We start from the raw sequence: 15,287 nt of genomic DNA on the forward strand, positions 1-15,287 counted from the left end.
GTGTGGGGCAGCTGGAGGTCCAGACCAAAGGGACCGCCATACCTAAGGACGGAGAGAGCAGTTGTCAACCAACAAGGGCCCGGCCGGCCTCTCCTAGTGATGGAAGCCAGTGCTCATGGAGCAGGGCCATCCCAGGGCGGGAGGGCACTAGTGCAGGGCACTAGCAAGACAGGGTGCCTGGCAACCTCGCCCAGAAGCCTGCCCCCTGCCTCCCCTGAGTGCAGACATCAGAGGAGCCTCTATGCCAAGGGTGGGAGCAGGTGCAGGGCTCTAAGAAGCCCAGGTACTAAGTCAACTCTGCAGCCTCCTGGGCTCAGATCCACTCGCAGGAGGCACCCTGGCAGCTGCCAAAAGGGAACACACCCCACAACACAGAAGCTCTTTATGGCATGTGGAACATGGGGCTCAGAGGCCCTCTGTGAAAAAGGGGACCCCCACAGAGCCTGGCCTGCAGAGTGCAGACATGTGTGCTCTTGCTCTGCCTGGCCCCTGTGGGGTCAGTGTGCATGGGCTGCAGGGACAGCAAGCTCTTAGGCTCCGTCCCTGCCCCTCCCAGTCTGGTCCCTGAATTCACGCTGGCCCTTCGCCTGTTCAGCTTTGCCTCTTCCACACAAGCTGAGACTTTCGGGGCTGACCATCAGTCTCCTGGGGTGTGATGCTTTTCCAGGTGGATGGCTCCTGACGTGGCTCCCTCTGATCCAGGTGAGGGACAGACCACCTCGAAGCTCTCCCAAGGAAGTACTCTCACAAGGGCTTTGAGAAGGAAGGGGTGTGAGGAGGTCCCAAGGGCTTCCATGGCTGAAGATTCAAGGGTCCAGGCCCCAAAAGTAAATCGTCTCAGGGCTGTGTAGAGACAGGCATGGAGGCTCCTGAGACGCACCTCTCTGTGGAGGGATATCACGTTCTTTGGGCAGTGGCTCCTCGCTGTCCTGTACACCAGCAGGCAATCCTCCTATAGCAACACACCCTTGCTTTATTCCAGAAGGAATTTAAGACCACTTTAGAGACAACATGTGCAAAGTTCTCCTGCAATTGCTTCCATTGCCTCAAGGATTCCCTGGGTGTCTGAGTCAGTGGTCTCAGGTCCTCTGTTCCACTCAGCTTCTTGTCGGCCCATGGAGACTGAGAACAACCCAGCCCTGACAATAAGCTCCTCTCCAGGACTTCAGCACAGGCAAGCAGACTGCCACCACTGCTGGGTCCTCTGGCGGGGAGAAGGGAGTATGAACTGTGGGCACCATGAGGTCGGGGACCAGGTGCTGCGAGGACAAATCCTTACCATGGGAATAGCTGGGGAGCAGATCCACAGAGCACTCCTCTCCTTGCACCCCTGTACTCACTAACTTTCCACGTTATGGCTTGGATGCAGGCGGCACCCCATGAGTGTGTGGACTGGACCGCGTCTGTCTTGTGAAATCGATGATAGGAAATTAAAAACTACTCATGGAAATGTAAAGCGTTTATTATTGCTATAGTCAAGGCAAAATCTCTGAAAACAATTGGCCTTGATAATGGAAGTAGAATCAGAACCATTATTCATGAGTTTACAGTCTGTTCTCTGCTGTTCGGACATCACGGTTGTTCACACACAGCATCTACCACAAGACTGACCTTTATTTTATACAAGAGGACGAAGAATGAACTTGGAAGTCACAAAGCATGGCTTAACTACCTCCCTAGTTACCTGACTTCAGACCAATCACTTGCTCTCTGTGAACCTGTTTCACCCTGTGTTTAAAAAAAAAAAAACAAAAAAACAAAAACAGGTTGGGAGGCGGAGGGACCAGACTGAACCCAGCCCCCCTAGAGGAGATAACGTGGGTGAGAACTGTGAGAACACAAATGAAATTGTCCGGGACACCTGAAAAAGTGATACAAAACAGTATTCCTACTAACGGTGTTTATAACCCCTGCAGGGAGGGGCCAGAACCCTCATCATGTAGTCTACACAACTGGTAGCCTGCATGACAGTCACTGAGCATCTGAAATCTGGGGGCAGGACAAAGGATATTAATGACCAAGCCTCCAAACTCACTGAGGAAGGACCTGGCTTGAAGAGCCATGTAATATGGACCCAGCTTTACCCTAGAAACACTTTGTCAGTTTTATTTTACCTTAATATACATCTGTACACACAGGAATAAAAAGGCTAGTACACAACAATTCCGTGAGTTTTACCTAGTTTCGAGAGTAATGCATGCAGTTACAAATGAGAGGTAGAAACACTGTATTAAAGACCTAAAAATACAAACATCATATAAATAAATGTTCAAATTAACTGCTGGGATTTCATACAGATAAATAAGGTAAAAATTACATTACTTTTTCCAAGTAAAGGAAAAAACATGTTTTCGTCTTTATCAGTACACTAAAATTAGATTAATGCCAAAGAGCTTCTGTGCAATTTGTCGGGAGTTTGGATGATATTATCTAAAAGGATAAAAATAAAAGGGTTAAAACTGGAGAATGGTTTATTCAAGTATTCAAGCAGGTGAGTAAAAAAAAAAAAATCAAACGATACACAATGCAGGAGCCATTTCTGGAGAGGTGTTAACTGCCCGCATTCTCCATGACTAGCTATTTGGTGAACTGTCAGGATTAACATGAAAAATACACATTAGGCTGGGGAGAGCTGCCCATTTTCCTAAGAGAAGACAAACCTCATTTTTCACTAACTTCATGTCAAAACTCCACATCACCAACGAGCCTTTAGGTCACCAACTTTGTTTTGGCCATACGAAAATTCTTGAGGGTATCCTGATTGGTATTTCTTCTAATACTGCCCAAGTAAACCTAGCCTTTAGTAAACCTAGAGATCACAGGCATCAATGCACATTCTGCATGCACAATAAAAAATGCAACCAAAAGCAAACAACCAGCAACTCAAAAATACCACTGAGAAAATCTGTATGTGTAGATGGATAGGTTAAAAAAATGCAAAGGTTCACACGAACACAAGTTTTTACCATTTAAAAGTCCACTAGAGATTACATGTGAATTCTGGAAAGGGTGTGTGTATATAATATAATCAAGTAAAATATTTTAAACAAGTCCATTGTGCCTCAGTTAGTTGTAAATTGCAAAATCCAATACACAGTTGTTTTAATAAATTAGTGCAATATGAAAGATTTTGGAAGATTAACATGTGTCCATATTAGATCAAATAGAAGATTTCACAATTTCTTCCAAGAGCTTTCTTTTAGCTTGTTCTCATGCTAGATCTTCCTGAGCTGTTTAAGGATGCATGCTCAGATTCCGACAAAACTACCCCAAATAGCAAACTGCCTGGGTGAGATGTAGATTTTACTTTTATACCTCAGCAACTGTGTGGAATTTCACACACTGCTCTGGTAAACTGATTACAGAGCCACTCACTTTGTTTCATTTTTAATTATCCTTAAGAATAACTGCACTGGTGATACTGTTTCTAAGGTACATTTATTTACGGAGTTCAAACTGAGAGCCAAGTGGAATACTCTTGCTCCTTCTTCTACAGAGAAAAGGGAAGGGGTGACATCTCCAATAAGGCAGATTTCCTACAAGTATGTAGTTTTTGGATTGTTTTTCCTGTTTGAAGTCCTGCTTGTTCTTTGGTAGTCACCAGGTGAGGAACTAGGGTTTCCTGGGGGTGGGGAGACAGAACCCAAGATTCGATCCCAAACTTCTCTCCCCAGGCCCAGCAATGGTCCGCGGGACAAGCCTGCTGCGGCTCACAGCGTCGCGGTGCTACAGCAGAGTGCTGACAATCTTCTTTCAATACTAGTTTTATCTAGAAATAAAATAATTCAGAACAAAAATCATTTATATTGTCAAAACCAAGGAAAGAAGAACTAATGAAGAAAAATAAGCCCCACCATTAATTTTCCATTTGTATCCTTGTCTCTATACTTTCTTTGGCCCAAAGTTAACCATTCTGAATATTTTTTTCTTTTCTGCCTGATAATTGTTAGATGTAACTTCTAGCTCAGTGACGCCCAGTGGCAAAACTTAGATTTGCATGTACAATAAAGGATATTCAGGTTTAACAGCTCACTTGCTCACAGCTGTAATTAATTTTAGAATTGCCATTCCCTTGTGGCTCTTCGAAATGTGGTGCAATCACATATACTCCAGAGGGTCCACCACCTCCTCATCAAAAACCAGGGCTTCTTTTGACAAATGGTATCATCATCCTGGCAGTCTATCAATCTCCCCTCTGCTGTATATTCCAGATCTATCACAGAGTCTTCACAGATCACAGAGTCTTCATAAAATTCTTTAGTCACTAAGAAGCTCATGAGGCTTAAAATAGTTGCATTTATTACTTTTTAACAATAAAAACAAAGTGCTCTCCATACACAAACACACATCTGCCAACACAGTAATGCTGTGTAAAAATCAAAAGCCATCAGTACGTCACAAGCATCATTTCCAATCTTCAACTCTCTCATCATCTAGAAGAAGAAACAGACCACAAAAAGGGTGATTTGCCCAAAGCCAATATTCAAACCCAGACAGTATGATGCCAAACTCCAAGCTCTTCCTGCTGCACCTGCAGGAGTCAACTCAGTTGTCATCAGTAAACACACTGGTTTCTAAGTTAACTTACATTTATGTACATTTTCAATATCTGCAGGGTCCTGGAGAATCTTAGTGAGGCCTTCCAAAAGAAGGGCTGCCTTGTGATAACGATAAACAATATCTTCAGTCTGCTGAAACATCTCATCCAGGGCTGCAGACTGAACCTGAAGCCAAGTCGACAGAAACGTGAAGATTCTCAACTTCTCCAAGAAAATACAAATCCATTTGGGCAATGCAACTTTTAATGGAATCTATCTAAAATTAACACTTTTTAAAAAAGATTTTATTTATCTATTCATGAGAGATGCAGAGAGAGGCAGAGACACAGGCAGAGGGAGAAGCAGGCTCCATTCCATGCAGTGAGCCTGATGTGGGACTCGATCCCGGGTCTCCAGGACCACAATCTGGGCTGAAGGTGGCGCTAAACCGCTGAGCCACCCGGGCTGCCCGTAAAATTAATACATTTTGACAAAATGATATAATCTACTGAACTATAAAATTCAAAGGTGAGCAATATAAAACAGGACCTTCTTGATGAAAGAGTTATTCTACATTCAAACAAGTCTCGGACTCAGATTCAGGACTCATAAAATTTATACTTCTAAACTGGCTCTTCTATGACTACACTTAAAAAAATTATTTTAAACATACTTTCACTCTAGGGCAACCTGACATTTCATTCAAGTAGATTTTGTTATAATAAGATAATTAAATGGTGTTAAAAGTCATTTATTAGCTTCTTTTAACCAAATAATTTTCTGGTGTAGTCATTCATTCACTCAGATATATGTGCGGAGCACCTTACCGGGTGCCAGGCACCACACACTGAAGGAGTGCTCACAATCTAGAGGGACATACAGGCCTGAAAAACATGGCATTCTAATTCCAAGGGACACATGGTCTTATAGGAGGAAGCCCCAAAATGGTACAGAATATATGCTTGGGTGTGTCTAATCCAACATGGAAGGAAGAAAAGATTAGGGAAAGCCTCCAGGAAGTGATGTTTAGGTTGAGTCCTACAGAAGGAGCAGGGGTTAGCCAGGTGATGGGAAAGGTGGGGAGGGGCTTTCTGGAAAGCGGGCACAGTAGTAGTACTCACACATTGTATTTGAGTTTTCCCAACAGTGTTCTGAAATTAGGCCCCAAATAGAATTACTTAGAGCAAGTCAGTAAACCAAGACTTAATACCCAACCTAACTGCAATTTCAGTGCCTGGGGAATGTAACTTTCAACCATCAACAAGGCATTTCCTGGTCAATAGATCCCTTCCACCACCAATCCCCCTCCACCCCCAGGAGAGCAACTTTGCCTTAAACATGCATTCCTGGCTGGTAAATCCCTTTCTTCTTTTTTATACCCCTCTCTGCCTATAAAATCCTGTTTTGTTTAGCTCAGCAGAGCTCCCCTCTGCTTGCTAGATGGGATGCTGCCTGATTCATGAATCGTTTAACAAAGCCAATTAGATCTTCAATATTACTTGGTTGAATTTTGTTTTTTAACATTCTCCTTAATCATTAAATGCCAGGACTGTCAGTACCCCAGAATCCTAATGTACTTGTCAATATCTTCTGTTTCTTTCAAACAATATGTTAATGCCTCTTATGATAAAACAAATAAAATGGGTGCAGAAACTAAAAAGGAAGAAGAAATAACCAACTAGACATAGTGTTAATATCGACGAGCTTGCTATGTAGCCTGGACAAAAGGAGGAACTTATTCAAGTTGTACTGCTCTTATTATCAGAAGAGAAAGGAGCACCATAACTCCTTAGGAGAGGACATTTTTCCTGGCACAAACTTCTAAAAATAGTTTATCATATCAAGTCTTAATTCAGTATAGAGTGATAGAATGTACGTTATTTATAGCAACAGTTTAGAGCAAAATAATGTCTATTATTCTCATCAACAGTTTATATTCCAAAGTTATTTTCCTCTGACTTTTTTGATAATGGCTTTCATAATGAGGGCAAGGGTAATATAACAGTACAACTCAAAGTGGACAAATTTGGGGGGGGGTGAATTTGTAACATTAATGTGGCAAAAAATAAGACTGTTCAATAATTTTTCCCCCACTTAACCACTTCTTTAACAGTCCCTAATTTTATTTCTACTTCAAAGCAGTTTTCCCGCCATGAGACAGAAACAAATCATTTAATAGAATAACCACACAATTGGAAAAGTAAAGTTTACTTTGTACCTATACATAAGTCAGTAAGTAGAGTCTGGGCACATGAATTGGTTAACAGAGTAGTATTTTTTCTAATGTTTTATTATGCCAAAATTTCTGAAAGAGTAGAAAATGCAGATCCAGCCAAGGTTTTTAGATGCAAAGTATAAAAAGATGAGACTGTGTCTGACGTTAGCAATTTTTAAGAGGTAAAATAAAATGTCACCAAATGTGGTAGCCAATGTTAATGTCACTTCATGTGTTACTTGTGTTAATTACATCTAATTACTCTTTTCATAAGAGGTCATCACAATGTGTGGGACTTAGGAGTGGTTAAGGGCATAAAGTCTTTTGAAAAGAATAATGGCAAGGGGTGCCTGGGAAATGGTTGGTTAAGCCTCTTACTCTTGGTTACAGCTCAGGTCCTGATTTCAGGGTCATGAGATCCAGCCCTGAGTGGGGCTTTGTGCTAAGCACAGAGTCTGCTTGAGGCTCTCTCCCTCTCCCTCTGCCCCTCCTTCACTAGCTCTCTCAAATAAGTAAATCTTAAAAAAAATAAAATAAAAGGAAAATGTCAAGTGGGTATTCAACTCAAAAGATACTCTTACATAATATTCAACCTTAGAAAGGGTTACCATTTCTACAGCACAATTATAGATGAGTTTCTCTGCAGTCACACTGTTGATTTCATCAATAAATCTCTGTTTGTCAGAGAAGAAGCGATTCAGCTTTTCCGTAAGCTTCTTGCACATGGTGATGCAGAATTTATATCGTTCGTTCAGATTTTTGACAACTGAAAAGAAGTTGAGAACTAATTTTAATTTTCCTCCAAAAGTAAAAAAAGTCACAGTGACATGCACCTTTCCTGCTGATTTTCAAGGATCACTAAATGATCCTTGAAAAAAAAAAAGGACCAGAAATCAGATTCTTCCATGTGTTCCCTTCCAGTTAAGAAAAAGTTGAAAATAAAGTACCCTGATTGTTCTCTGTATCAATTAAATGGAAACAAAACAAAACAAACAACGAAAAAGCATCCTTGTCCCTTTAAGAATATTAAATAACAGAATTCCTCATCAAAAACTCTCTTAGTATAATGGGGAAAAGGGGAGGCCTAAGGACCTGTGTGTCCAGTACTGCCACACTCCAGCCATACCTTGTTTCACAGCCGTGGATGGGCTCAGCTTCCCGGACTTGATCTGGGCTTTGGCGAGATGCAGAGAGGCTGCTAACAGCTGTGCCGCTTTCATGTATAACACCAGCTGCTCCACCCGCCTGTACCAGGAAGGCAGCAGAATGTTACTGTGGGAGCCAACATGCCAGACATCTCTACATATCGTGTCACCATTAAAACAGCATTTCTAAAGAAATATCATTGTCCTCGACGTTTTTAATGCACAAATAACTTCTGAAGGAAAAAGGCTCAGGTATACTCAACAGGTATACTCAAAAATCAATACCATCTCTTCATCATCAAATGTCTTTAACAGCATAAGTTACAAGGAAAGGTCAGTGCTACAGTTTCAGAATCTTCAAGTCTTAGCTCACACAGTGAGATCTAGCATAGTGACATAACTTAGAGCTCCCTTGTAGCTTTTCATAAGGAAATATGATCCCTGGTACGTGACAAGGCCTCCATCTCAGACATGAATGTACAGAAAGCATGAAGAATCTGGATGTGAATGGCAAAGGGGGCACCTACCCCCAGTCTTTGCTTAGTTGGCTGATCTGGTCCACAACCACACTCTCCTGGATCTGGTATAAGGAGACAGCAGATGTGCACAGCTCCGGGTGTCCTCCCCGCACCGCTGTCAGATCCAGCACACATTCAGTGAACGTCAACATCACGTTCAGGTGGCGTAAGGTGTCTGTGTGTTCCCGCTGTGGCAAAGCCAATTTGTCTTAGAAATTTGCAGCTAAGAAACAGCACACACTTATTTCTGTATATAAACCATGGCTAATGCTACTGTGTTTCAATATACTTATGAATATCAGGATGAGCAAAACAGACCAAGAGTTTTAAGTTTCAGAAAACTAGTAAGAAAATAAACAGAGGTGAAACAAAATGTGGGTATGTGCATATGTATGGATGAGAGCAGCCACAAAATTGTTTCAAAGATATGAGGTCACTGTGCTTTCACCACACACACACACACAAACACACACACACACAAAACCCCTAAACAATGAAGTCAACATACATGAGACAAAACATGACAAAATAAATACCAGGATTATAAGGATATTCTGCACACTAAACCATACCTCTTGATAGTTTTGTTAACTCAACTGACTTATTAAAGCATTCAGAGATGTTTTAATTTCTGGTAGGCTTTCAGTTCACAGTGATTCCTAATACCAAAGCTCTAAATTTCTGTAAACTGTTCAATTAGTTAAAAACAGGAGTAGAGATAGACATAATAGCATGCATTAAAAATGGGTATTCTAAAATTAATGTTGTTTTGAGATGTTTTTAGCTCTAAATGTTTCCTGAAAGAAACATTAGTAAGACTAAGCTTCTCATTCTCCATTTATCATTTAAAAAGGATGTGAGCCATTTTCCTAGAGAAAGAAGATTAACTTTCCAATTAACTTTGGAAAGTCCCTCTGCTCTCTGACAGCATACTGGACTATATATTCCACTACAGCAGAAAAATGTATTTTGGAAAACATTTTGTGTCTAAAAGATGGACACTGAAAAAACTCTGACAACTGCTTTTCCAATTTTAGGACTGGATTACACATGTTCGAAATTACTACTAAATTTACTATAAAATCATTAATAAATTTTGCATGCAACATTTTATAACTTTTATGTGAAATACTTAATTCTCATTCACACAAAGGAGAAATGTTAGAGGTCCAGCATGGAGAGAGAACTTCTCTATTGGTCTGGAGAACTGACCATTTAAATTTGAAGTGCAAGCTATGTTAGCACTGTGACCAGGGGTGAGGACACAGTGCAAGCCACGGAATACTGCCCTAAAGCCAAGAATTTAATGGTCTTTGGAGTCATAAAATTAATTTCTCTTGTTCTAAACCGGTGTTCAGAATGCTTCTGATTATGATGTGTTTTTCCCCGTAGAACTGGCTCCATGGACAGAATGTGCTGGTCTACAGATGTGAGCACCTGCTTGGCAGGTTTATTTCTCAGCGTGACTAATCTGGCGTTATGCTGTATTACTTTTTTAAGCCTGGATGTCATTATCTTTATCTTAATGAAGAAAAGCAACCACTGAAAAAAAAAGTTATGGTTTTAGGACAAGGAATATGCTTTACAAGTCCTGAAAGTAGTAAAACAACTTCAGATGAAAAATCTGTGTGTGTCACTTCCTATCAAGCAAAGCTTGTTCTGGATGAGTTGTCACTGTCAACACTATTCTGAAATTTTGTCAGCAATGTTTTTCAAATAGGAAAGACAAGTTAAAAGAAAAAAAAAACTTGAGAACTTTTGAGAGTATTTTGTTCTTTCCTCATCCCTAGAACCCCCTTTGGTGGTCTCCACATTACAGGGACATGCCGCAGTGGTCTCTTCTCTACCTCCATCAGTGTTTCCTCTGGCAGTTCGGGGGCCTCAAAGGTGATGAGGCCCTCTAGGCTGGGGGGTGAAGCACCATGAGGCATGTATCTCAGGCCAGGAGCTGTCTCTGCTCCTGGAGGGGAAGACCCCAGGCACGGCCCCAGCGGCGGGGAGCCCACATACACGCGGCCACTTGCAGAGCATACGGAGCCTCCGGAGCTGCTGGAGCCGGCTGCAAGGAGACAAGACAGGCGGTGCGGGCCCGCGGTGAGCACAGGCTGGGGCTTCTGGGTCCGCCAGCCCCTCCCACTGGCCCCCCCTTGACCCCCCCCCACTAGCCGCCAACCCCGCCCACCAGCCCCGGCCCCGCCCACTAGCACCGCCAGCTCCCCCCACCCACTAGCCAAGGGACTGAGGACATGTTAAAGGTAAAGTCACTGACCCCTCACGGGAGCATATGAATAGGTTTTATTTTTCCAAGTTCACCTTTACTCCTTGTTGATACGTGTATTTCGGAGACATCATCATGGCTAGCTTTAAACAAGTTTATAGCATACACATTTCTCCCTGTTACTCCACAGTCCTCATCATCATAAAATGCAGCAGATGCATAGCCGTTCACTAAATTTATACATGTGATGATTGTCCGGAGGATTTATACTATTTCTGATTTTTATATCACAAATAACACTATAATGAAATCCAAAGTTTTCCCTTCTTTTGAATGATTCATTTGTGATAAGTACTCTGAAGTGATATTATAAACAGGAATGGGATTACCACAGATCAGATGTTACATTTTCAGAGCTCTTGGTAAGAACTGTCACACTACTTTCTACAGCAGCTCGGAGTAGGCACGCAGATCCCACCAAACCTCAGCAACGCTGAGCATTAAATCTTAGTGTTGGCTTCCTTAAAGGTATAAAATGACCCTTTCTGAAAACGATATTTTATTATTATTTAATACTTTTAATAATCTGAAGAACAAGATTATTGGCTCTACTTCCTCTCTCATTATCTATTTATAATCCTTTGCTTATAAATCTCCTGACATCTTGATTGGTAACTTAGGTAGCATCAGAGAATTTAAAGAACACAAGGTACAACATAGAAAATGATGCCAATGGCAGCTAATTTCAAGTCCAATCTAAATACTTTCTTAATTTGGGGTATTAATAACCTATCTATAGAGCATGGATGATAAAAGCAACCTACTGGCCTATATAAATGGAAGTAGGATTAAGTGCAAAGATTAGGACCCAAAATACAAAAACAGGTAAAACTGAGGTTTCTAAAAGAAAAGAGCAAAGATAAACAACCATCTACCGTTTTCAAAAAATTTACCACAGGTACTAAAATAAGCCTTAAAAAAAATATAAATAAATAAATAAATAAATAAATAAATAAATAAATAAATAAATAAAAATAAAAATAAAATAAGCCTTTAATAGAAGAAGCACCACCATACATGCCTAGCTGCTTTGCCATAGAGAACTCACATTTATATTACATTGCTCTAATAGTATGTATTATTATACATATATAGTACTTTTATAAAGTTTCTTTTCCCCCCACATATAAGGCCCCATTTATACCTTTTAACGCTATAAAGTAAAGGAAATGATGATCTCAATGTCATTGGTAAAGGAACTGAAGTCCACAGATGTTAAGGACTTGTCTAAGTCACATCATTAGGTCATTGACAGAACACTCCACTCCACAAACACCAGCCAAAATGATAATAAGACAATTCTTCACCTGAGGTTGTTCTTGTTCGAAGGACCATATGGGTACAAGTGGGGGCCGTGGCACTGTGTGGAGGAGATCCTACAGTGAACAGGACAGCCCTGGAACTTGCTGCTGTTCCTATAGGAGGTGCCAGTACACCACCACAAGCTCCTGCAGGGGCTACAGTGAAAATTTACAAAAATGTTACATTGCTTCCATAGTGTTTATATTTGAGGGTGGGATTATAGGGAGACCTTCACTTTTGTATTAGGGTTTCTGAGTTTTTGTTTTTTTTTATATTTGGTATTTTTTTACTATTAAAATCAGAAATTCGACACAGATCTCCATTAATAGTATTTCACAGTAATCTCTTCTTGGATGTGAACCTTCTTCACACCAAAGCTTTGTATTCACAGTTGCTTCCATATACTTCTAAAGGACATGAGCTGCAGTCACACCTGTTGAGGATCACTCGAAAAAGTAGAAACCAAGAACTTGTAATAAAAATGTGAGGGAAAGCCGAAGGGAGATCAGGAGTCTCCACAGTATAAGAGCTTTAAAAGAGAGAGAAAGTTGAGTCGAAGTACATATATGCCTTGAACTGCAGCCATACACCTGTCAGGAAGGAATGGAATGGGCTCAATATCAGAGGGGCCTGATGGGCTCAGCATGGCCTGAAGGGAACAGAAGGTGAAAAGCCTCTCTCCACCAAACTAAGCAGAATCAATAAAAGTTGTTCAAAGCTTTTTCACACTCAGGCATCTCAAAAACATTACATTTCTGAGGACACAGAATGGAGGCAGGAATTAACAACACAAACCACAAATTTAAAAGTAGATACAGGGCAGCCCTGGTGGCTCAGCGGTTTAGCGCCGCCTACAGCCCAGGGCGTGATCCTGGAGACCCGGGATCGAGTTCCAAGTCAGGCTCCCTGCATGGAGCCTGCTTCTCCCTCTGCCTGTGTCTCTGCCTCTCTCTCTCTCTCTCCTCTCTGTGTATTCTCATGAATAAATAAATAAAATCTTTTTTTAAAAAAAAGTAGATACACTGAACCAGATATAGAAAAAACTGCCATCAGTGTCCATGGAGCTCTGTCCAACAGAGCATAATAAATTTGAAGAATCTAATTTACAACAGAGAGTTCATAAAAATCTTCTAGGGAGCAAGGGAACATTAAGTGGAAATTAACTAAATAGTATATCTATTGTTACATAAAATGTACAAAATGACATATTCTCTCTATGCAGTATTGTTATGATTTTATTTTAGTAGGTACAGATGTATTTAAAGATGGTCATGAATATATTTTAAAAGCCAATGATGTGGGGGATCCCTGGGTGGCTCAGCGGTTTAGCGCCTGCCTTTGGCCCAGGGCATGATCCTGGAGTCCCGGGATTGAGTCCCACATCGGGCTCCCGGCGTGGAGCCTGCTTTTCCCTCCTCCTGTGTCTCTGCCTCTCTCTCTCTCTCCCTATCATGAATGAATGAATGAATGAATAAATAAATAAATAAATAAATAAATAAATAAATCTTTAAAAAAAAAAAAGCCAATGATGTGGAAGCAGCTGGGTAGCTCAGTGGCTGAGCATCTTCCTTTGGCTCAGGTTGTGATCCTGGGATCTAGGATCCAGTCCCATATCAGGCTCCCTGCAGGGAGCCTACTTCTCCCTCTGCCTCTCTCTCCAGCCTCTCATGAATCAATAAAAAAAAAAATCTTAAAAAGAAAAAAGCCAATGACAGTGTTTTAAGGTCTTAAGTTTTTCCTACTATCAATAGTTTTTATTTTGAGAAACAGAAACTTCCTGATTAGAAGGAGAAATCTGTAATTTCAAATGATGATAATAAAGTTCATGTTGAAAACGGAAGAGAAAAAGGGGATAAAAATGACCAAAGATGTATTTCATGCTTAGGTATTGTTAAAGGAGAAAAATCTAGTTTCACATATACAAACTTGGGCTTAAATTATAACATATATTCCTGCAGAACTTACAAGCCCTATAAATGTAAATTTAATTTTAAAGGAGGACAAGACATGATATGGTCTTTCAAACAAGCGATTTTCAAAAATTGTCCCAATTCCTAGGGACTGATTTCTGGTGAAAAGCATGGAGAACAAGACTTTCAGAATGGCAGTGTAAAGTGTAGGAGCAACACAACCTGCTTCTCAGTGAAACAACCATAACTGGTGAAAATTATTTAAGATTATGTATTCCTTTAAGGGGAGGGTAGAATACATGCTGAGGGAGGGAGAGTCTTAAGGAGACTTGGTGCTAAGTGCAGAGCCAACATGGGGTTTCATCTCACGACCCTGAAATCACAACCTGAGCCGAAACCAAGAGTCAGACACTTAGTCGACTATGCCACCCAGGTACCCTGATGAAAATTATTAAAAACAACAACAACAACAAAAAAAAACAACCACCTAGGGGCACCTGGGTGGCTCAGTCAGTTGAGCATCTGACTTGATTTTGGTTCAGGTCATATTCTCAGGTTCATAAGATTGAGCCCCACGTTGGGCTCTGTCCTGGGTGTGGAGCAAGCATATGCACACACTCTCTCTCTCTCTCCCTCTCTCTGTCGCTAAAGAAATAAAATCAAAACAAAAACAAAAAAACCCCACAATCATTTAAAGGCCTATAAAATGTGAGAGCATGCAGAAATGAAACATTTATTCAAGAATATCTACCACAACTCATTAAGAACTGTCTCCACCCAGCTCTTACTTCTAGGGTGAAACCAAGGCCAAGAGATGAAATACTAGAGTTCTTACTGTCTTCTCTCAGTTCACTTTGCCTGGCAGAGGTTTCATGCCAATAGAGACAAGCCAAGAAGACCAGAGGCTTCCACCTCATCCAGCACCCAGTCCAGAAGGCAGGGGAGTCACTCTAAAAGAAATGGGTCACTGTCCTCACACCTAGCTCTAGAGTAATGGTGCACAAGATTTTCCAAGGGGGTGGAGAAGGCAGAGACAAAATACTGAAATTTTCCCCAAGGAAATGGACTTTATTTGAGATAGATCATGAGAAAGTTCAGGCCTAAGAGCACTGTCAAAAACAATGAAGATTTTGGTGATACACAAGTAAGAGGAGGCTGGTAGCTCCATGAGCGCAACAAACTAACAGACCATCTAGAAGCTTAACAGAGAGAACTAGGGAAAGAAACAGCTAAGAAGAGCCCTCCTACAGTCAGAACAAGGCTGAAAGAAGATTGGCTCCAAAGACTACTTTTGCAAAAGGTCCAAAATGTAATCAGATAAGGCCGTGGAACAATTTCTGTCTCCACAATTTATTGTTAAAAACAATAGAGCACTCAGTGG

General features: G+C 41.1%; 1 protein-coding gene across 2 annotated transcripts in view; it reads right to left on the bottom strand.

Moving 5' to 3' along the window:
* Nucleotides 1–1,446: 1,446 nt before the first annotated feature.
* The window catches only part of ULK2 (unc-51 like autophagy activating kinase 2), an 83,813-nt gene continuing 69,972 nt past the window's right edge, over nt 1,447–15,287 (bottom strand). Inside the window, exons 21-27 of one of the 2 annotated variants that reach the window (XM_055305432.1) lie at nt 12,002–12,151; nt 10,264–10,475; nt 8,426–8,604; nt 7,880–7,998; nt 7,362–7,519; nt 4,589–4,724; nt 1,447–3,769 (exon numbers count right to left, since the gene is read on the bottom strand). In XM_055305432.1, the coding sequence (XP_055161407.1) occupies nt 3,711–3,769; nt 4,589–4,724; nt 7,362–7,519; nt 7,880–7,998; nt 8,426–8,604; nt 10,264–10,475; nt 12,002–12,151 (1,013 nt within the window). In that variant the 3' untranslated portion in view covers nt 1,447–3,710. The remainder of the gene's footprint in view (nt 3,770–4,588; nt 4,725–7,361; nt 7,520–7,879; nt 7,999–8,425; nt 8,605–10,263; nt 10,476–12,001; nt 12,152–15,287) is intronic. The other variant, XM_055305433.1, reaches the window with a different exon arrangement.

The sequence above is a fragment of the Nyctereutes procyonoides genome, unplaced genomic scaffold, assembly GCF_905146905.1.
Source record: "Nyctereutes procyonoides isolate TBG_1078 unplaced genomic scaffold, NYPRO_anot_genome, whole genome shotgun sequence".
NCBI lineage: Eukaryota > Metazoa > Chordata > Mammalia > Carnivora > Canidae > Nyctereutes > Nyctereutes procyonoides.